The sequence below is a fragment of the Ischnura elegans genome, chromosome 7 (genome assembly GCF_921293095.1).
Source record: "Ischnura elegans chromosome 7, ioIscEleg1.1, whole genome shotgun sequence".
Lineage (NCBI taxonomy): Eukaryota > Metazoa > Arthropoda > Insecta > Odonata > Coenagrionidae > Ischnura > Ischnura elegans.
In genome coordinates, this window is record NC_060252.1 from 36,045,659 (window position 1) to 36,069,757 (window position 24,099).

The 24,099-nt window shown below is 40.0% G+C and overlaps 1 protein-coding gene across 1 annotated transcript in view; it reads left to right on the top strand.

Annotated features, from left to right (window-relative positions):
* LOC124161844 (protein O-mannosyl-transferase Tmtc3) overlaps positions 1–23,777 on the top strand; it is a 45,228-nt gene extending 21,451 nt beyond the window's left edge. Inside the window, exons 7-14 of the mRNA XM_046538062.1 lie at positions 11,196–11,451; positions 12,233–12,381; positions 12,711–12,929; positions 13,259–13,352; positions 14,779–14,996; positions 15,808–15,880; positions 18,010–18,477; positions 22,296–23,777. Of these exons, the coding sequence (XP_046394018.1) occupies positions 11,196–11,451; positions 12,233–12,381; positions 12,711–12,929; positions 13,259–13,352; positions 14,779–14,996; positions 15,808–15,880; positions 18,010–18,477; positions 22,296–22,691 (1,873 nt within the window). The 3' untranslated portion in view covers positions 22,692–23,777. The remainder of the gene's footprint in view (positions 1–11,195; positions 11,452–12,232; positions 12,382–12,710; positions 12,930–13,258; positions 13,353–14,778; positions 14,997–15,807; positions 15,881–18,009; positions 18,478–22,295) is intronic.
* Positions 23,778–24,099: the final 322 nt, after the last annotated feature.

The following is a 24,099-nucleotide window of genomic DNA, read 5'->3' on the forward strand; positions in this document are numbered from 1 at the left end:
ACCTTATCAAACGAAGAAAACTTTCCGATCTTAGCCAGTTTTAATAGATGTCATTATTAAGACATCTTTCCCTGAGCTCTGTGCCTCTTGCATGCATTGGTAATCTCAGACGATGTATAACTCCTATCCTCTCGTGTAGAAACTATGTCCCTGTGACGTCACGTGGAGTGGCATCGCATGGGCGCCAATCTGGCCTTTTTCAAATGAGGATAAAATTTGGCCCTTGCCATTCGTCTAAACCGGTATTTCTAAAACCAAATAATTTGTGTATAATGAATACACTAATGGTGGGTAACGAATCGCGATCAATGCCTTTCGTTTTCTTCGATGAAGGAAACTACCCTATTGAGAACCCTAGAAGCCTAGTGAAAATTTTATAATTCTGGAGATAAGTGCAGATAATGGTTGGTGGAGCACACAATATTGCTGTGGCAAAGGGATGCAAGTGAATCATTCAATGCATATAATTATCAGTAATTCACCTGTATCCCTTAGCCACAACGCCAATGTGTACCCCACCAGCCATTATCTGCCCTAATCTCCAAAATTATGAAAATTGCACTTGTGCCCCTTGGCTTCTGGGGTCCTCAATTAACGTCGATTGCGGTAGAGTTTGAAAAATAAAGAGACCCTTATTTTTCCGTTTATCGTTCCGTCGCCTATTTATAGAGATATTCGTGGCAAAATATCTTCGGGATCATCACTTCAGCTGATAAGTTAATGACGTCACTGACTCTTGCCGAGTGGCTAGCCGTATCTTCCGCTACCTCTCGTCCCGCTAACCCGTCTCGCTTGGGTCGCTGTCAAAACCCTAATCAGCGATTATTTCCGTCAAGGATCGGGCCTCTCTGAACGACTCAATGAACCAGATCTTAAATGACGTCACTAACTCATGAAAAATGGTGGAGCATGGTAAAGATCTATTGTTTTCATATAATTATAGTGTGTGTGCGTGACTTTTGCTCTTCGTGATAATAACACTTAACGATACTCTCTTGCAAGTAGAGCAAAATTTTTTACTTTTCATTAACTCGTGAACTCCGTTATGCATCATTTCAGTTCATTTCTGACAGGCCGGAATGATTAAATAAAACTCTTTTCAAAAATTAAGGTCAATTTTGCTCCACATGAGTTTGACGCTTGTATATACAGGGTTATCAAGAAACAATATAAAAGGTTTCAGTAATTCATTGGTAGAAAGTAGGGGTAGGGTGGCAGATATTTGTCTGAGGCGGCTGAGCTTGAGTGCACGTTGAGGAGGGCACTTCCAGTACAGTACTCCGTCCGTCAGATGGGACGTAACCCATTTTTTCCCAGTGTTCCAAAATCGGAACAAAAATATTAATCTCAAGAATTGACTATAGCTTTTTCCACTAGAATATTTTTAAATGATATTAATTTTACTAGCAAGGGGTAACATGAATACTGCCATCATTTTCAATTTCTTGTAAATACGATTTATATACTTAGTATAAATAAAAATAACAAAAAATTAATTCGGGAAAAAATAGGTTTCTAAGGCCCCCTCAGCGCCTTTCGTTATGGGTAGGCTTAAGTTGCCGGGTAGGTTAAGTAGGGTTAAGACGCTGGGTTTCCCTCTTGTCGAGCGACTAAGCGCTGCGCTTATTAAAATTTATTAATTACCAACATGTATGTATGTAAAACAACTGTTTGAGACTATAAATTCTTAAAAAAAAACATAAACTGTTAGTAATTCTGTTCACATTTTAACTATGTTCAAAACTGCAACATTCTTTTATGATTACCCTGTATATTTTTTAAGTTACGGCCAGAAATAGTCGATTGTTGGGGTACTGGCCAGCTTTTCAGCGCAGTGTTCGTCGTTGCCGGCTGAGTCAGTGAAATAAGAAGGTCACTGGCGTGCACTGACCCCCCACGTCGTCGTCCTGAAAGACGGACCGCTTGCCCGAGTGGAGTAAGGAGGGCACGAGGGGTCTAGCCTTCCCCCCCCCCCCCCCAAATCTCCCTCTCGTAAGCAGCAGTCCCGCGACCCCTAATTAAGCAGCCAGCCCTCTTTATCACGTCTCATCGTCATTTGTGTCTATCCTTTTTTACGTACATACATGCAACCAACCCTTTGTCTGGATTATCGACCTCCCCCCCGGCCGATGCAGTTACGATAACCGCGATATGGGAAATTCGGTGCAAATTGGATGACCGCGTGGTGATGAATATGAACTGTGCTTTTACTGAGGAACTTCCGCCGTGACTCATGAGCTCAAAACAAATATGCCTATTAAGCCTATTTTTCAAGTTTCGTTTTTGTAGATGACATCTAGGGGCCGTATTCATAGTCGCATCTTAAGCATTTGCTTGACGAAGATAGTCTCAAGCAATGGCTTATTCGCAATTTCCTTTTCATAGGGATGTCACACACAATGAGGGCAGTTACGTCATTACATGTTTAAAGCAATGCATTTTCGAGTTTTATTGAATTTACCATCGAGGCGATATTTTCATGCAACTATCGTTATCTGACAACAATTACAGAATAAAGTTGCCGATGATGCATGACGTAGTGCAGCGACATGTCAATATTTTATTTTCATCGCAGATATTATAGTATAATGAAAGTATCATATCAGTTTTTTACATGGGCATTTATACTTAGCTGCCAACGACATTTTCCAATATTTTGATTAGCACCGCCGCAGGAGGCTATCATTCTGATTTTCTACTTGAATTTCCACGGAATATAATATTTTATACATACATGATAATATATCAAGAAAAGCTCAATTTTCGTTATCGTCAGTGGATGAAGCATGCAAATGCGGACTTGAAAATATAATTTCCAGAAACTTTAGCATGGAAAGACAATTTTATGTAGCCGTCTGTTGACGAAATACAATTAGAACGTATATACTTTGTAACTTACATGAGAATGACATTACCTTCGGTTCAAGGCCGTAACTTCCCTATGCGCGGGGGTACACACTACACAGTCTCCAGCAAGTGCGACCGATGACGGCTGTTGTTGCGTGGACTACAAGCATTGTGGGACGGGATTGCTGTCGCCGGGACCTTCGGTCAGTAGGGCGACCACCTTCGCCAAATTAAGTATACTTTATCAATAGAAAAATGTAAAAAAAATTCCATTTATTCGCATTTTAAAAAGGAAGGATACATTTAAAATCTGAACAAGTCCTAAATTATTCTTAAGTGTTTAAAATTAATTTTTACTTAAAGCAATACACAGCGGTATAGGCAGCCTATTATAGTACATAATATCAATGATGCTGTACACATACGTGGCAAATTTTAGAATTCTATGTCAAGAAAAAGGTTTTGAATCGACGTGATAAAAAAATTCTCCGGAGCAATGCGTCATGTAACAGCATCATATTTTTTTAGGAATGCCGGTAACAGTGAAGTTAATGGCTGATTCCCAATAAAAATTTTAAAAAAAGGCGGACATCCGTCACAACGAACAGTTGCGGCGAAAATTCCATGATGGTTGAAGCGCAGCATGAATGAACTTGAGTCTTATGGCTCAAATATCTATCTTACTACATAAAATCAGGTAGTTGCAATGCCTTACGATGGAATTACTGACTAATTACTGATGCTTTTTCTCACTCAGAAGCTCCAAAAACGAAGTCCACAACGCTCCTCTCCGGGGATGAAGTTGTTTGATAAAATTAACAAAAACTTAAACTTATCCTTCTTTAGCGATTCAACCCGAAATTTGGTTTGAATATGTGACGTTAGAGGGTGACCTTTGAGGAATTAAATTGGGGGTCAGAAAGAGTCACCCGAGATTTGAACTTGGGACCTTTCAGTCAGCACTCCCAGGCTACCACACTCCCCACTCTCCAATGCATGAGCTAATTTATAAAAACATCATAAGCCAGTGGCGTAACTAGTAATATGCTTTGGGGGGATGAGGGGCCCAGGGGGCGCCCCCCGCCCCCCTCCAAGCAATCGGGTTCCGAGAAAATTTTTGAAAAATGACATGCCTGGAAATTCATTTTACATCATTGTGGTACTTCAAATTTAACTTAAAGTAGGTGCAATTATTATACATCAAAACTAGGCCATAGTTTTATAATATTTTTTTTCTCTGAGGCTTCGGGGGGGATCTATCCCCCTCATCCCCCCCCCCCATAGTTACGCCACTGTCACAAGCTCTGAAAATGCACGGAAAATGTTGCGGAGAGTTTGGTGCAAATACCACTTCGTATTATCTAGAAAACTGCTTGTACAATGACTCTTGCATGCTGTTGACAGGTTATCATCGTTCAGCGGTCTCCTGTTTGCGGTATAAGATTTGAGTGTTTTAGTGCCCCATGAATCTATTAAAGGCGGTACGCCGAGCCTCGACTTCATTCAGTCACACTTCGTACTCGGTGTATAGGTGGAAACTAAACCGTTCGAAGATGAAGTACGTGGTCCTTCCGGTGCGAAACATAATCTGTGTTTCGTTTCTTCCCAGAGGTTTAGTAGTTCAGTTTCAACCATGAGTAGTTTTTTAGTCGGATTTCGCTTCGACCCTGAGATTAGCTGCTCGGGTTTTAATCTGTTTCTTTCCGCTTTTACATTTCGCTCCCGGTAACGAAGCTATTGCAATTTTACTGGTTTTGACTTTCGTGTAATTTAGACTGACATCCTTGATTTTGAGATCTCTTTCACAGCTGCCTACCTCGACGCAACGAAAGCTTACGAAGAGCGTGCACTGGTTCATAAAAAAACATAGGTGTCACTCGACTTGGAATAAACATTGACTGAGAAATGCACAAATTACTCATAAAATGACCCGTCGTTATTGCAGGACCAGGTTTTTTCGTAACGTATTACTAATTTAAAACTTACGCTGTCTTCTTGAAATTTTCAGGGTGTGTAAGGTAGACTCTGGTCAACATTTTTCTGTATCTCTGATTTGAAAATTATGACTCAGTATTGGCTCGGTTGTATATTTTTATTTGAGATACGTAAATGTTGGAAAGGTCTACTTAATTTGCCCTGTTGATTCCAAGGTGATAACTTGAGTTTGAAACGTGTAGTAATACTACACTAAAAAAAGAAAATGGACGAGCGGAAGTAATGCGACCGCTTCAAATAATCCTAAACGGAGATAATAAACCCTACCAAAAGTTCTCTCGAGTTAGTTTCACGACTGGCACACCACCTGACGTACGACTGTTGGAGTGCCTATTTCAATAATATGTCTGGGCTATATTAAGCTCAGTTACGTAATGTTAAGTTAATGTGAACGTATCCCAACACTTAACGTACCGGAGTATTTAAATGTGCACTATCGAAGTACCTGTACGTAGGTGTTGACATTGAAAATGTATGCGCCAATTTGGGCGAATTGCTTTTGGTTTAAACATAGTTATATCTACATTATACCCTTCGATCCACCTCTAAGGTGTTTAGTAGGGGGGTGAATAATCACCAGCATGCAATTGGACTCCCATATGCACACCACACGGTCCAAAAACATCACGCATACTAACAAATTATACTATCAAAATTCGCTAACTCTTGGTTAACTATGTGGTATTCCATTATTTCCTGGATATAGACAGTTACTTATACCACTTATTTTTTTTTAAATAAGTGGCATAAGTAACTGTCTATATCCAGGAAATTATACTATCACATGCTGTTAGAAATAATAATAAAATTCAGAAACATGCATTTAGCTATACATAAGTTAGTATGCTACACTACAAGTCATCTAATCTATTTGTGAGTTCTAACTCTGCCGTTATAATCCCTTATTGATCGTGGGAAAAAAAAGACATTCGGAATCTGTCTGTTCTACAGTCCATCTCTCGTATTTTATTTTTATGATCTGATCTTCCGTAGTATGTTGGCGTTCGTAAGATATGGCTAACTTCGTTAGAAAAGACACTGCTCCTGAATTTATCTAAAAGGTTTAGTCTATTTTTCAATCTACGATCTTATAGAGATTCCCATCCGAGTTTATCTATCATCGAGTTAAAAAGCAAATGCATAAAATATAACTTTACCTAATCAAACATTACGATACATCCATATGTAACGAACAACTGAAAACGTACTATCAAATGCCAATTGTATGCTTTAAATTTTTTTCAAGTTGGACGGGCCTAAATGACGAGAATCTTCGTCATCCGTGCGGAACGCTCGGGAAAAAAATTAATAGAATTCTCACCATCCGCACGCAAGGTATTGAGGCGGGAGAAGAAGGGGTTGGTTCTCCCTCTAAACATTTTCCAATAGAAACGGAGATAGTAGTGACCGAGAGTTCTCTTAAATTAATTTCACGATTGATACACCTCCTGGCATGTGACTGTTGGAATATTTCACTAATATAAAACCCTTGCGCGAGGTGAAGATTCAGCGGAGAGCTTCACGGGATATGCGCCGCGAGTGCCTATCTTCGTAGACGACAGTTTCGCCGGTATTGCAGCTGACTTCTTCAGGTCGATGAAGGGATACTTGATCGACCTTGAATACAGAGCTGCCGACTTACAAAAAATATTGGGGGGTCCAAACCGGGGATCTTGCCCTGGGAAATTTTATAAGTAGTGAGTTTTAATAGGGTGGTTTCCAATTATTTTCTTATTGCCTTAATCGAAAGATTATTACTTCTGGAGTACGCATTTCACGCTCTTAGATTTTCGAATGACGGTATCTATTTTTCGCTATTGAAAGAAAAGTGAAAAGTTTCAAGCGCGCGAAAACGCGACGGCTAAGTAGGAATGATGGGAAAAGTCCGTGTGACGTATTTCTGGTTCCCGCTGCCGCCCTGTGAGGTGACCTTGAGGCGAGGCTTGAGCGCTGATACGACGCAGGCTGCTATTAGGTAGCAGAGTACCCTGCTAGCAGGTAGCGCTTGGCTTAAATATGGATTATTACTACCTTATCAAACGAAGGAAACTTTCCGACCTTAGACAATTTTAACAAGTGATTATTAAGAGATTTTTTCCTGAGCTTTGTGACTCATGCATGCATTGGTAATCTCAGACGATGTAAAACTCCTCTCCTCTCGTTTAACTAGGTCCCTGTGACGTCACGTGGAGCGGCATCGCATTGGCTCCAATCTGGCCTTTTTCAAATGAGGTTAAAATTGACCATTGCCATTCGTTTAAACTGGGATTTCTAAAACCAAATAATTTGTATATTATGAAAACCCTAATGGTGGGTAACGATTAGCAATCATTGCATTTCGTCTTCTTTGATGAAGGAAACTACCCTATTGGAAATAAAGAAATAAAACTTTGTAACTTGATGTAACCACGTTGCGAAACCCGGGTCGTGCCCATATTAAAATAATGAACTTTAAATAAAAATAGTGAACCTTAAAAAGTTTCATTTCTTTATTTCCAATATGGAGAGGTTTCACAAAGTAAAGTCTGAGGTTATCAGTGATATTGAGTTTTAAGTTTTTTAAGCGTTTTAGAAGAGTCATATGATCAACATTAGAACCCTGATAACTCGAATCTCGATATCTGGACACTCTGGGGAAAATCGACAAGCCTGACACATTTTTTCCTCACACCCATAACGAATTATTGAGGGGGATCGGACCCCCTCAGGCCCCATGGAGTCGGCACCACTGCTTGAATATGACAAGTATACATGCGGTGTATATCCCGAAAGACCAGTCTGCTGAATATAAAACCCGAATGAGAAGAACTGAAAACTTAGTCGCCCATATCATTAGACATGATGGCCTGATGAAGACGACCGTCGAAATACAGGTGGGTGGTGGGAAGAAGGACAAGGGAGGCCCCAAATGATTTACTTAGGACATGTTGATAAGGATATAAAATGGAAATAATACGTCCCTGTTGGCCTGGCTACGCGGTACTTAAGCCCGTTCGAGTTTATGCGTGAACGATTTTGGGGGAACGGAACATGAACGAATGCATGAACCAAATCAGAACTGGTTCAATTTTTCGTCCATGCATACACAAATTGGGTGGGTAAACGGTGAATTAAATACATATTTTTAAATTAAATAAAAACGGTAAAATAAAACGGTGAATTTTCGTTTTCATTCACGCGTTCATACATTTAGACATTAACTCGTACATGTTAGTGTATCGTTTAACCAGGCCTTATGAAAAGGCTGGCAGATGGGAGAGCGGAATGGAGAGCTGCGCCGAACCAATCTTACGATTGTTGGCCTATGATGATGATGTTGATGACGTCATGGTAATATTAAGTTACGTTACGTCACATTGAGTTTTTGTGAACGGACCTCGAAAGGAGGGAGGGGTTGGTTCTCCCTCACACTCACAGTCAAGTCACACTCGCATGAAGGGGGGAATCGCGAGATATCGATCTCTCGAGGGAGACTCGAGCTACGACCTCGTCATTCTCCGGTCTCTTCTCCCTCTCCTCCTGATGAGGCGGTAGACTGACTACGTTCTTCTCGGGAATTCCACCGCGTTGGAGATTCTCCATTGAGAAGCGCGGTGACCCAGTGGGCTAGACCGCGTGATTAGTTCCCGGGATCGCCACCGGGTCAGGAACTGCATTACTGCCGACGCTTCGATGTCCGACTCGGCCATCGTCCTCAGGGCTATGAATAGGAGGCTGATCACTCATAGCCCTGAGCACGGAATTTACAAAAGAGGATCCTCTAATTGGTCTCTAAATGTGTTGTCACCCACCGCGCATTTAAATGGGTTTACGAAAGTCGCCACTCGCGTCGCTGACGGACAAATTGATCCAAGTTTCTCGGCGAATAAGGTATAATTAGGGGTGTCAACGGAAATTTACAATCATGATTATGTGATTTATCAAATTCATAACTCTTTAATTCCATTCCTTGCTTTTGCAAAACTCAGGCAGCATAATATTGGAAAAAAGCGGATCGCATTGCACTCGTTGTCGCGCCGCGGACAAGCTTGAAAGCCGATTGAAATGCGACCGAAGTGGCAGCAGAGATCAACCTTCTATGGGATGGAATTGGGCCTCCTCTATGCAGTCCTCTTGGACCTGATGATGATGGCAGAATCGGACATCGAAACGTCGGCAATAATGAAGTTCCTGACCCGGTGACGATCCCGAGAACTCTTCACGCAGTACGAGGCGACAGTATATTCGCAGGGAAAGCGCTAAATCAGTGGGTAGACTGTTGGGCTAGTTACGGAGGAGGTCTCGGGATTGAATCTCGGGTGAAGCCATTGTACACCCATTCTGAGACATGAAGGCCTGATGAGGACAACCGTCTAAGGATAGCTGTAGGGGAAGGGGGGCAAGGGACGGCCCCGAATGAGTTACGTAGAACAGGTTATTTAGGATATAAAATGGATAAAATTGCGTTAGTACGAAAAGGCCAGCAGATTGGAGAGGGGAATCGCATATCAAACCGAAGGTCGCGGTTTCGAGTCCCGCCTTGGTAGGTCGTTCCTATCCGGGGCATGGATGTTTGCGATTGTCTTATGTGGTTGTTTTTTTGTCTTCCCCCACTGTTCAGGCCTGCAAAGCGCTGTTTTCTGAGCATTTAAGATAAAAAAAATATCTAAAACAAGACCATGAGAGGTGGCCCATTATTAAGAACTGATTGCCCCCCTCCCCTGATGGTGTGAATTTTACTCACATGTGGCTTAATTTGGGGCGAGCTCTACCATTGCGAGTCTAAACTAAAACCCCAAGCAAGACCATAGAGGTGCGAGGTGGCCCAGGGAAAGGAACTGCCCCCGTGACTGTTTTGACTTCACTGCTGTGACTAAGTAGGTGGCCAGCTCTACCCTCACCTGTCCAAACCAACCCTAGGGTTGATATCCCGAGCCAGTCATATGCCACCTCTCTGCTTACCATTTGAATCACGACCTGTTTAATTGCCTCGCTACAGCAGAAGTGTTGTTTCACTAATGCAAATAACCTTGAACAGTTTCCCCCAAATAAAAATCCTTGTAGCCGAGTTGGCCAAGGGGAAAAACGAGTCCCCCTGCCCGGAATTTGTGAAAAAGAGAGGACATATGTTGAAAAGGAAAAGTTAAATGATAGGAGAATTTAGTGGAGAGCTGCGCCAGACTTATCTCACAACTCTTGGCCAATTATAAAGGCCTGGTTACCCGATGCATTAACCCCTAGGAGTTATTGTCTAATTATATGAACGCATGAATGAACACGAAAATGCGCCATGTAACCACACAACTTGTGTGAATGCATGACCAGAAAATAGAACCTGTTCTAATTTGGTTCATGCATTCGTACATATTCAGTTCCATTCCAAAAAAATCGGTCACGCAGACAGACATTGACTCTTACATGTTAATGTACCGTGTAACCAGGCCTTAAGAGGTAGATTAAGATGGTCGAAATTTCTGTAAACATTTTAAAAATTCTTTGAGGTGGCTCTCTAATGAAATTTTTTATTTCGCCAACTTAATAAGCAATGTTATAAATAATTGATGAATATCGAAAAGCCAATTGTCTATGCACATCAGACCTCAGGTGCATTATCGCTGAGATGTGTTGCATACCAAAAAGGAGTCGAGGAAAGTAAAGAACCGCATTCCCCTTTCCCCCCTTCAAAAAAAATCAATCCACCCCTGCTAATGTGACTATAATTACTCCATGATGACAGTACTTAGGAATAATTTAGAGATCTCCAACCGAGCGTGATAAACTCGCTATACATGCTAGTGCCATAATGGGTTAAAATGGTCAACCAAATAAAAAATTGTTCAGTGGTATTTACAAATTTTGTTGATTAGTTTTTATTTCATTCTGAGCTACCTTCAATTTCTTTTCGTGGAATGGCCTTAATTTTTTCATACTTATAGAGGTTCAACATACATATACCCTTTGGCACACTCTAATTTCCTGGCAATACATTAGTTTCTCTCAAAAAAATAAAGCTAATTAAACCCCATTTGAATTGTTTTCAAAATGACATAAAAATATGTTGGTGGCTAAGATTTCCCCAGTGCAGATGTTGGTTTTGTTCCCTCCATTTTTGTGATCTATCTGCATGTATTTAGTACTGTTGACAACAACTTTTGCTTTACTCCTACTGGTGTCTCAAGGACTAAGGTCAAGCTATGCAATAAAAGTTCTAATTACCTATTAGATTAATATAACCTGTGTACATAACTATGCACCTTCTTCTAGGTAAATATGAACCCAAATTAAATTCTGAAAGTGTGAATGTATGAAATGCATAAGAGATCATTGGAAGAGATTGTGACAAGATATATGCTCATGGCTTTTCCTTTCCTCAGGTTTGACAACCCAGCATCTGTGGCCCCAAGTCCCACCCGGCAGTTAACGTACAGCTACTTGGTGGGGGTCAACCTCTGGCTGCTGCTCTTCCCATGCGACCTCTGCTGTGATTGGACGATGGGCACTGTGCCCCTCGTCGAAACATTCCTCGATCCCCGAAACTTGGCAACTATAGCCACGGCCTTGTCCTTGCTGGTTCTGTGCTGTGTTGCACTATGCTCTGGCAACCGGAGGCAAGCCACCGTGATTGTCATGGTGAGTATTGTTTTTGGATGATTACACACTCTTGTATCTTAGCAAAGGCTACAAGCAAATCTATACCTTCAATAGCAACACAATCTATCCTTCATGGAAATATCTAGGGGGAGAGAGTACTAAGTTATTGCTAATCCAATTCATTCTCATCTGGTACCGCTGTTCCTTTTATTAGGATCTCAGAACCAGCACTCTTTTCCTTCATTATTCAGCCTTCTGAAAATTCTGAGTAAACTCTTGTCTTTGTTGAATTTAGAGTGTTTAAATTGCACTGTCTGACACCTTCACCCTTTCAATGTCTTTTGAGTCAAACATTCTACATCATTCGTGTAAATTGGTCACCAGAATCTGTACTTTATGTAGGAAACAAGGTGATACTTCATGATCTGGTACCCTGCACACTAAGGTACTATTGAAAATAGGTATTTAATACCAACCTTGTGATGACACTGAATACATCTTTGATTGTTCATGAGGTATCATCCATATAATAAGAAAATTCCTTACATTACTATCTTAGGGTGTATTTGCATTGAATCTTTAGGCATAAAAGGTAAACTAATGTGACTTTTACTGAGTATTATTACTTAAGGACATAAATTGTGCAAAACTATATCATTTAATCAGAAGAGTATATTAAAATTGTTCAGCCCATGCCTTGGTAGTGTTGGCAAGTGCATCATTTCTTAATAATGCACTGATCTTTAATGACAAATTTTTTATAGAAAAAATATTTTGAGGTAGTCAATTAACTGTTATTGTCCTCTCATTTGTGTTTCAGAGCCTAGCTTTCATGGTATTGCCATTCCTGCCAGCTTCCAACTTGTTTTTCCCTGTTGGATTTGTGGTCGCAGAGAGGGTTCTCTACATGCCATCAATGGGATGGTGTATGCTTGTTGCTTATGGATGGAATCTTCTAGCCGAGAAAAGGTGAGTCACTTCAATATTGAGAGGTGATTGTCAAAAGAACCATTTCGTCTTTCATCTCCAACTACAGCTGAGTCATTAGCTAAGCCAGATATATTTTGTTCTGGTATTGAGTGTTGTGTACTATTGTAAATTTTATGTAACCATTGCAATCAGTTATAAATTTTGTTTCTCTTTTAATGCATGGACTCAACGATGTATTTAACTTTCAATTCCATCAATGTAAGATGGAGTGATAACATAAAATTCTACTTTTTGAAACATTTGGAAATGTAATTTTTACATTCAAATACTTTCCCTATATTATTTCTGTCACTACACTTATGTTTCAGGTTCAGAAAAGTTGCATGGCTAGGAATCAGTCTCCTCCTGATTGTCCATGGAAGTAAAACTTATTTACGAAATTTGGACTGGGAGTCAGAGTACACCATATTCATGTCTGGGCTGAAGGTGAATCAGAGGAATGCCAAGCTCTTCAATAATGTCGGCCACGCCCTTGAGAAAGAGGGAAGGTTCCCAGAGGCCCTTGAGTACTTCCAGAAGGCCGTGAGGTAAGCAACATTTTACTGCTCTAGGCCTGTCATCCATGAGTTTAATGCACCTTTCTTTTCCCTCAGAACTAAGCAATTAGATTTGCCTATGTATAAATCTCATTGAAAAACTCAAATCAAAATTTTTTGTAATTGCCATTTTGTAGTCCAAAATAAGGGAATTTCCACTGAAAAACTTAACTTGGTAAATGATTAACATACATAGTTTGTCATATTATTGATCATTAGAGTGAATTGACATTTTTTTAATCAAATATATCACATGACCTATGTGACGCATGATAATCATTGGACAATTAGTTTATACATTTTCTCCTTCACCATCACAGGGTTCAAGAGGATGACATTGGAGCTCACATTAATGTGGGGAGGACATTCAACCATTTGAAGCTGTATAAGGAGGCAGAAGAAGCGTATCTCAAGGTAAAGTGTACAGAATGGAATGATTAGATACTTTTACTTTTCCTCACTTCTATTTATAGTAGTCACCAGAATAGGCATTTTAGACATTAGTGAAAGTGATCATGAATTGAGGGAAGAGGAGGAAGAGGTGGGTGGAGTACTGAAAATAGTAGAGATACGAAAGGAATGAAGTCCCTTTTGTGGTTTTGTTAATTTGAGGGATCAATCGTGTGAAGGGAACATAGATGATAAGTGGAAGACAGTTGAGCAGAGATATGATTCCATTCAAAAATTGATCGCTTCGCACTGTGTGATGTGAAAACATCAACATTCTCGTGGACAACCATCAAGGACCTTTTCAAGTCCAAAAATTGCAACCTAATGTCTGGTTATATACTCATAACATATATTTTCCAAACAATAACATAGGGTGCACTCAGTGGCGGATCCAGAATATGGACAAGGGGGGGTTAAGTCGGGGGTAAAAATTGGATACCCAAGGGGAGGCTATAGTCCCTTCTAGCCCCTTTCGGGATCTGCCACTGGACTGTAACATACTAGAAGCGTGTAAAATAGGCCCTAAGTTTAGAACTAATTTGTATTATAATTTGTTAAAGTAGGTATGTAAATGCTTCGTAAAATTGAAATACATAAATACTTTTTTACAAAGGATCAACCTCCAAAAATGTCGATTTTATCTAGTATATATTTCAACCAAATTTTATTATAACCCCTATAGCCTCCCGCCATAGATCCGTCACTGGGTACACTTAAATAATTAATGTTTCATTGACTTTTTTTAGACTCAAGTCTCGGGAAGGAATGGTCTCATGTTGAAATGTCATCCTATCAGGTTGATCTTACATTTCATCATGAGACCATTTATCTATCATGAAACAAAAAAATATGTACTGCTTATTTCATGGGTCAAATGGCATTTTTATCAGATGCTGAAATATGAAGATAACCATTAAATAATTGCGTCAACATTAAGCCTGATTTACAAGTAACCATTTTCCAAGCTTGAATTCAGGGATAGACTCTAAGACATATTTAGTGATTTCTCTGAGACACAACTATTATTATCAGGAATCACAGGGGTCACAGGAAGGATAGGGGATTATCCCTTTTCGTATATTTCATGCCAATTGTGCTTTCCACCACTGAATATGCATTTGTAATAATTGTGACACAAATGGCTGTGATGTGTAGTAAATCATGACTTGAGCTATGATTTCAGGAGCCGGAAAACAAGTGTCAAATGATTACAAGTCTTGCAAGTGAAAGATGACAGGGCTTTTCTAGTTATGAAAAATGAATGCTAACTTTCGTGATTTTAAAACTGTACCACATGAGACTGATCTGTGTGAAAGGATTGCCCATTTCTTAGTTTCAATGCAGAGGGAGGCAACTTACTGACTAGTGAATTCTTCTTCCTTGTCAATAGGCAAAATCCCTCCTTCCAAAAGTGAAGCCCGGAGAGTCTTACCAAGCAAGGATCGCCCCCAACCACCTGCATGTCTTCCTCAACTTGGCCAACCTGATTGCACGCAACGAGACCCGGCTGGAGGAAGCCGACCTCTTGTACAGACAGGCCATCAGCATGAGAGCCGACTACACCCAGGCGTACATCAATCGTGGCGATATATTGCTCAAATTGAACAGGTGAGTGCCATCTCAGTGCATCTATCAATGCATGGAATTATGTTGGTCCCTCAAATGATCACAGTGCTGTGGTTACTCATTTTTTGTGAACCTTAACCTGTTGTCAATCAATATGTCAATAAATATGGACATGACTGATGGAGGATTATAATGATTATATCTGTCTATAATTATTTACAAAGACCACAAAAATTTAAAAGGTGAAAAATAGCCAAGCTTTTTAGCTCAAGTGTTCGTGAGACAATAATTGAAGAAAAATTGCAAAAAAGAACAATTTATGAGAAGAAAGAATGCTCATTGCTTTGTTAAATAACACAAGTTATTTAACTGTGCAATGAAAACCGTATATTTTTGTTATAGCCAAGGACATATTTTAATATGACTTGAAATGAGTGGGTTAATGAATACTAACTGAAAAACCAAAATGCATGTAGCGAATTAATTTTTCACATCATATCATTCTTGTTCAACGAATTTAAGTATACCGGGACTTGCCACGGTGATAACTTTACGGGAGTCACCCTCAATGCACAAATTGTGCGAAAAATCCACAGAGAAAAAATCATTCGCCTTGACCAGGATCCCTTCTTCATCGGGACCGGGATCACAATTCTTGTTCAACAATCTCAATATTGTATTGATGCACCTCCCTGTTCAATCCTAATGTCAGCTAACCTTGTTCATGTTTATTCACACTCCAGTGGTCACACATCATGTAGTATGTCATGTTCCCTCATTTTCCAAGATCATATAATTGTTACTGAAAACTGATGATGAAAAATGGTAACTTAATGTATTTATTTACTTACAGGACTAAGGAAGCCCAAGAAGTTTATGAACGGGCCCTATTTTATGACAGTAATAATCCAGATATATACTACAATGTAAGTGGAAATATATTTTCATGCTATTTATAATTCAGCAAAAAACTTTATGGGTTCAAAAACAACTTGTTGCATGGGAATTCTTTACTGATTATTCATCCAATAATTTCTACTGCCACAAGTAAATTAGATATCCCTTCACTAACTCTTGGTTAACTATGTGGTATTCCATTATTTCCTGGATATAGACAGTTACTTATACCACTTATTTTATAAGAGCGCTCTTATAAAATAAGTGGTATAACTGTCTATATCTAGATATCCCTTATTTAAAAGCCCTTGATGGCTTGGGATGCACTTTCACTTCTATCTTTAAATATCCTGCTATGATTAATTTATTCATGGGCTTATTACTTTTCAAACAACTCTGACTTTATTAAAACATTTTGGAACTGAAGGTATCATTAGCTTTAGAAAGTTTTATGGAGTCTCCATGGATTACAATATATTATCTGCAATCAACGTTCATTTTCAGCATGTATATCCTGAAGTAGCCTAACCATGAGTCGTATCAGCTTATATTTCTAAACAGTTGTGTTCATAGGTTGTCACAGCATGAAATTTATACATAGAAAATTACTTCTTTTTCCTTATTTCAATTCTAAAAACCATTCATGTGTCACAATTTGTCTGTTGCATTAACTTATAAGTTAGCCTTTAATACACAAAGTAGCCTGTATGGAGTGATTCACCAGACCTTAGTCACAAGAGTACAGGAGAGGCTCATCAATGCAAACAACGTTATTATGAATTCTCGTTATTTCAAAGCACTGTTGTTTTGACAAAGAATGTTGTGAGTTTACTCACAATTGTAATGCAGTGTTGCATTCTGAAGGATAACCTCACGTGCCTTGCATAGGTTTATCAACTTACGAACAAGGTTGTGGAACATATCTTGTTTGTGTACCAAGGACTTACTGTATTTTTAGGAAGATATCAACCCTCGATTGCATCATGTCGCATTTTTCTCTTGATAAAAGCAAATGAATGTTCTTGTTTTTATACATTTTCGTGTAGTTGAATCGAGCAAATTATACATCTGAAGCTATTCTGCAGTGCGACTACAAGTGCAAGGTATTTAAAAGACAAGAAATTTTGACAAATTATATTTTATTCCGATGATCCTTAAAAGAAACTGTCATACGAACTTCGTTATTATTAACCTCCGGTTTTTCCGTCCTGTGAACTTTGTAATAATGAGAGTCTACTGCAGTAATTTCAAAGTTTTTGTCAAAGTGACAATGAGCTACATACCATTTCTAGGGGAGCAGGGTTCCCATTTCGTCAATAAAAAATTTAAGTTTGCCTCATAATTAGGTCACCCTTTAGAGAATGTTAATAAGAATGCTTGAAGATTAAGCGTTCGTTTAATTTAATATACAATTTCTCGAAGAAAACTGCATGTATGGGGAACAGATGAAACTGAGAGTAATTTATCCCTATTTTAATTTTCCAAAATTCACTTGTACTTTTTCCCCCTTCTAAAGTCTTTTACATGATATTTGGTTTTTGCCTTATGTTGCTTTTTCACTACTGCTCCAATAAAAATGAACATCATACCTCTGTGGTTCGATTTCTGAATTTAACCATTTAGGCTAAATGAGATGCTTTACAAAGTCATGAATTAAAGTTAACTCATGCAACTAAGCACAAAAGGAAGTCAATGCATTAGCATTCAATTAAACTCAGAGATTTATGTAATTAGGTAAATCCTCTCTCACTCACCACCCCCATTACTTCATGAATTATTTTTAATGTCAGTTAATTGGTAATTATTAATTCTGACTACTATTAGCAATCATTAATTCAAGTTAGAGAAGAAATTAGCAACTTTCGCTGCATTTGTTGTATTGGTTTCTTATTTCTAGCATTACCTATTATTATATATGTCTTTGGGTTATTTTTGCTACAAAAAAATCCAAAGACGTTCTATGGACTCTGCTAAGCTTGTAAAAAATAAAATTGGCTCTTTATACTGTTAATAAATTTTGCAACATCAGTTTGGGGTGCTTGTTTTCATTATTTGCGGAATCAAATGTGTCTTGCAATAACTCCATTTTAATCTAATTTGATTCAGAGATGTCATGCATGCATATTTCTTTCCTTTCCACCCGACCAAACGAGAGCAGCTGGGAGTGGTGTTCCTTGAGCAAGGCAAAGCTTCGCAGGCCCTCGCTTACTTGGACAAGGCGCTCGAGTTTGACCCCGAGCACGAGCAGGCCCTCTTCAACTCAGCCATCCTACTGCAGGAGCTTGGGAGGGTGGAACTTCGCAAGGTGGCTCGCGAGCGCCTGCTCAAACTGCTGCAGAAGGACAGCCAGAATGAGCGCGTTCACTTCAATCTCGGCATGCTCGCCATGGACGACCGAGACGTGGAAGGAGCCGAGCACTGGTTCCGCCGAGCTGTCGAGCTGAAAGAGGACTTTCGCAGTGCGCTCTTCAACCTGGCACTTTTGCTGGCCGACGACCACCGACCCCTGCAAGCGGCGCCGTTCCTCAACACCCTCGTCAAGTTCCACCCGGATCACGTCAAAGGGCTCATTCTGCTCGGGGAGATTTACATCAACAACATTAAGGACCTCGATGCTGCTGAAAGCGTAAGTTTTATTTATCTATTTATTGATGGCCACACCACCAAAAACAGTGCCATTTGGCCTCTACATTGTGGTTTTCATAACTTCTAATAATTGAACGTTCATGAACATCCATGCTCTGGATAGGGGGCAGCCTACTCACGGGAAACTTGAACCCAGACCTTCAAGTATTGAAAGAACAGAGAGATGGCACTTTTGCACAGGTTTATCATTGAAAGTTTGAACCATATTTTGGTTTTGGGTGGGGGCAACAAGAGGGCTCACAAATTCCTCCTTCCACACGTCACCCATCCATTTAGTATAAATACAGCTCCGGAGCAAAAAATCCATTGAACTTGATAATGACCTGATGGTCAAAATGCATCGTACTCTCAATAATAAACCACCAAAAACAGTGCTATTTGGCCTCTACATTGGGGTTTTCATAACATCTAACAATTGAACGTTCATGAACATCCATGCCCTGGATAGGGGGCAGCCTACTCACGGGAAACTTGAACCCAGACCTTCAAGTATTGAAAGAACAGAGAGATGGCACTTTTGCACAGGTTTATTATTGAGAGTACGATGCATTTTGACCATCAGGTCATTATCAAGTTCAATGGATTTTTTGCTCCGGAGCTGTATTTATACTAAATGGATGGGTGACGTGTGGAAGGAGGAATTTGTGAGCCCTCTTGTTGCCCCCACCCAAAACCAAAATATGGTTCAAACTTTCAATGATAAACCTGCGGAAAAGTGCCATCTCTCTGCTCTTTCAATACTAACAGGATGTCATTCCACTATATCTCACCTGCTTCTGTTACTTTTACCAAGACCTTCAGTTTAGTAGGTGAGGACTTTACCCTGCTGCCACTGAGGCTTGCTATCTATGAGCACAGTGATCTTTACTCACTTATTAACATAGAGTAGTGTGACAATCATCAGTGGTTATAGAAGGCAAACTGCAACAAATAATTTTGCTAACAAAGTTTTGCCCATTTTTATGTTGTTTTAAGACAAACCAATTGACATAATCGTCATATTCTCTGAGTAAGCTGTGAGAAAGAAGAAATTACTTAGCTTTACTTCTCCTCTAAAAAAATATACATGACAAATAATGGGAGAATGATGCCATTTTTATGTAATTGTATCAGTGAAATCTATGAAACGTTGTGATTTTCATTCCAATGGTACTGTTTTTGCAATGCAGTGCTCATTTTCTTCATTTTCAATGTGGAAAGAGTTCAGGAAGTCGATGCTACAAGAACTTCGAAAAGTAATTGTAATCAAACGACTTTTCCACAAAGTGCAATTACCCCAATTGCAGTTATCTACTTCCCTGGTTAGTACGTTTTCCTGGATAGCACATTCATTTTTTTGTGGTCCCCTCAGAAACATAGTAAACAAGTTCTACCGTAATCATCTATCATAGACCATTTTCATGGTCCATGATATCCAGCAATGTTCTTTTGTGTAAGCCTACATCACAGTTTTAAAAAATATGCCCTGACAGTTTCATTAATTGTAATGGAGCCTTTCTCAGGGTAATTCACTGAAGAAGTCTCCAGCTGAGGGACGAAATTGTAAGGGCATATATTTTTTAACTTTGATGAGGGCTTACCAAAAGAACAATGCTTGACATTGTGAAATTTGATCCAATTTCTTGCTTTCTCTGCATCTTTGGAGCTTACGCTCTTTTCATTAAAATATGTAGTTATTGTTTGAAACCATTTTCTTAGCCAAGCTTTAATTATTTTTTACTTTGTCATCACACTAGCACTTATAACTATAATGATAATGGTTATCCATTATATACACTATTATCTGTTCATTTTATCTCTGCGGGTCAGCTTTCGTGAGATCCCGGACACTATCGGAGGGCCTCGCTGAAGGGGGAGGGGCCTCGCTGAAGGGGAAGGGGTAGTACCGAGAGAGAGAGAGCAGGAGCGACCTTAACGTTGCCAAATGTACACAGGCGCCCTAGTGTCCCGCTGAAAAGGTGTGACTCATACGTGGGGACAGATATATTGGGCCCGGCGGCGAAACAATGCATACAATGTATAGCTACTTATTTAGAGGGGATTGAGGATAATCCCATCTCAGAAGCCAGGATATTGTCCGCTAAATGCTAGACCGCTGGTGAAAGGCATACATAAGCGTAACATTCTGATAAATGGGGATTGCAAGGGAATTCGTGAGGATGAGGATGCAAAAAGAATGGAGAAAAGTAGCACGACGGGTATTTTATTAAATAATTTATTTTTTAACTTATTGCTGGAGTGGTGTGGCTAATAAATCAACCTCCTCGTCTTCCCTCCCGTCAGTGTCCATATTTTCGGAGTCACTTTCGGAGCCTTCAATAAACTTGCTCTGATGTTACTCTTTTAAATCAGAGGTATACAAAACTATATAGGTTGTAATACCCAAAAGTAATTACGGAGTTGAGGAAAAGGATTAGGGTTTGGTAATAAAGGGATCGGAAAAGTACTGAGAGGGAATAGGTGGAGGGAGGGAGTCGGTGCTGATAGGAATGCAAAAGGTGAATAAAAATTTTCTGGAAAGGCGATGGAAAAGGATTGAAGTGGAAGAATAAGGAACAGTAAGTTATAAGTTGGATTTAAATGGAAGAATCGAAGAGCACCAAGAGAACGCGCGAGATTTGGCAACACAGCTAGCAGATTCACGAAGTTGACACGACGGAGGTCTGAGAGCGACTGAAATTCCAAAGTGCTAGGCCACGCCTACTGTCTGCTGATTGGGAGAGGGAAAGTCACGTGTAGATAAACTTTCCCTCCTCTCACCCCAACTCGGTTAAGCCACACCAGCTCACCCGCAAAGATAAAGTGAACAGACCTTAATTATGCTTTGAAATTTGAGGGATGTTGAGTGGTGAATCTAAATCTCTGAATAAAAATTCATACCTTTGTTACATACGGACCTACTTATACCTACTTTTGCTCGTAATATTTGAGAGTAGGATGGGAAGAGTGGGGAGGCATCATTTCTTGGCTAACATATTGAACCATCAGATTTAATCTCAGGTGTGCTCCTTTATATTGCTTATGTATTTCATTATTTCGATCAATGAAAATCAGAACTAGGTCATGCATGGTAAACAAAATTGAATACCCATGTTTCCATAATTTTAGGTCTCCATGAGGTTATGTCCCCTAAGGGTTAACCTTAGAGAACCTTAACACATTCCCTGCCGCGGACTTTTAGACAAATTCACTCTCTGGGCCGACATGTTTTTCCTTTTTCTTTCGTTTTAACACTTGGATCCTTTCCGTTTGAGTTTTCGTGTGCATTCAGCTATGCACGTTGCGTTGGTCACATCAGATACGTGTCGTCGAAGTAGCTGTGACCGACGGCATGCTATGAGTGGCCAAAAGAAAGGCTCATACTTCCGTCATAATGAACGAAGTGGCACTGAACGTGTTAAGTCTTAAGGTTAACCTCAAAGAACACCCTGCTTAACCCTTAGACTGCGGGAACGTTTTGTTTTTCTGGAATGGTTGGGGAGAGTCAAGCCACATTAGCGATCCCTACAGTGTGGAAAAAGACATTTTGGCTGTACCCAGGTAGCAACAAAAATTTTGGAAACTGAAGAAGGTAGTCGAGCTATAGTAAAATGATTAAAAAACTTTTTTCCTCAGTCAGCATACAAAACATATAAAAACCTTCCTGCAGTCTTAAGAGTTAAGAATGGGTTCAAGTTGCAATGGATTTGGCTTATAATCCGAGCTGATTTCCTTTGTACACTTTACAATTTCAAATTCAAATCTTTGAACTTAATTGACTGTGCATAAACCTCACTGTCTATCTCATCCTTTGCATAGTGCTACAAGAGAATCCTGCAGCAGGATCCACACAATGTGCAAGGCCTCCACAACCTCTGTGTGGTGTACGTGGAGAGGGGCAACCTGCAGCGAGCAGAGTCCTGCCTCCAGCAAGCGCATCGCCTTGCACCCAGTGAGGACTATGTGCTGCGGCACCTCAAGATCGTCCAGGCACGCATCGCCAAGATGAAGCAGCCCAACCACGGTGACGGTACAGATGACGACCTCCCCCCCACACACACTTTCCCAGAGTTCCAATGGGGGGCGACGAGAGCAGGGGCAAAGGAGCAGGAAGAGAGGGAAGAGGGGGCTGTGGATGCTGCCTCGGCAGACCACCCCTCCCAAACATCCGCCGTATCATCGCAAGACAGCATCGATCGGCCTGCTTCGTCTTAGCACCAGTGAACACGTCATCGTCCTTGCACAGAGAGGCAGCTTGCGTCGCTCTGAGAGCCAGTTGGATTACACATTGTGCTGGTTGTATTGCTGGGCTTCGCCAGAGGGAGGTGGAAGTCACTCTTACGCAAAGTTCTAAGTGCATGCATGCGCAATCGTGCCAAAGGGTCGTATTTTGTGAAGGTGGACAAGAATGGGTGGCTTCCGCCCTTACTTCAAGTCTTCTCAACAGTCCTAGTCTCTTTCTTTAAATAATTTCTCCTCAGCCCTATTGAAATTCCTGAAGTCGTGAAATGTTAAAACAGGGATTTAGCAGGAGGGTCACAGGCAATGAATTGTTTTTATCATTTGTTTCACACTGCAGCTATGATGCCAATAATAATTGAAGATTGGCTATTAAATTACCACTTGATTATGTATGTGCAACTAAGTTCACCACTTTCAGACACTGATTCTAAAATATGATGCGAACGTGTCAAAACAAGATGTGCGTAAAATAATTTAGTCGACATTTACCAGCCAATCTACAATTACTATCAGCATATCACCATGTTTCTTTACATCTCGCCTTCCACTATTGTATTCCTCTGAGTTAAGTCCTGTTAATGATTTTTCTATTTCCAAAGAATGGCACCTGATAGCCTTTGTGTCTGAATAAGATTGAAAGGCATTCCATTTAAATGCTGCAGATGATGATGTCTGATAACAGTATGAGTTATATTTGGATCCTGGGTAGTTAGGACTTAATTACTTGGCCAGTTTCCGTAGGCATTCAGTGTCCGAGACAGCTGATTATTACTCTGTGCATATTTTATAATGCCCTTTTGTCCCTCAACGGTTGAAATCTGTGCCCATGTGATGTTATTGGAGCTGTGAATATGCAAGAACTATGGCAACAAGGTCATTTTGCTAGGGAATGACATGCGTGCCCAAGCGTGTCATCCCTCCAACCTTCCCAGAGTGAAACTCTCCCATCTATCCCCAATCTATTGTCCCTTAACCTGTCAAATAACTACCAATCCACATGTCTCATGATATTAAACTTTTCTGTTCACTCCTTCATTATTTCCGCCTCGTAGGAAGACTTTTTTTTTGAGTCTTTTGGAGATGCCCTCTAGATCCCTTACTGTTCAAGCCATTGCCTATCCACATGGAGTTTAAACATGTGTGTGTATGAAAAATATAGATAAATATATATAATATAAATGATATAAATATAAGCGTAGACGTTTCAAAGAGGTTAAAAAAATGAATGAAATTCTTTTACTTGGGGGAAAAAAAAGAATTTTTTGCTTTAGAGACTGGCAAAAAAAATTTGAAATATTTTGCTTAAAAAGTAAAGGACTCAGGTATCCATTCGAATCTTTCTGTCTGTCTGTATTGCAGAGTGCATGCACAGCTTTTTTAA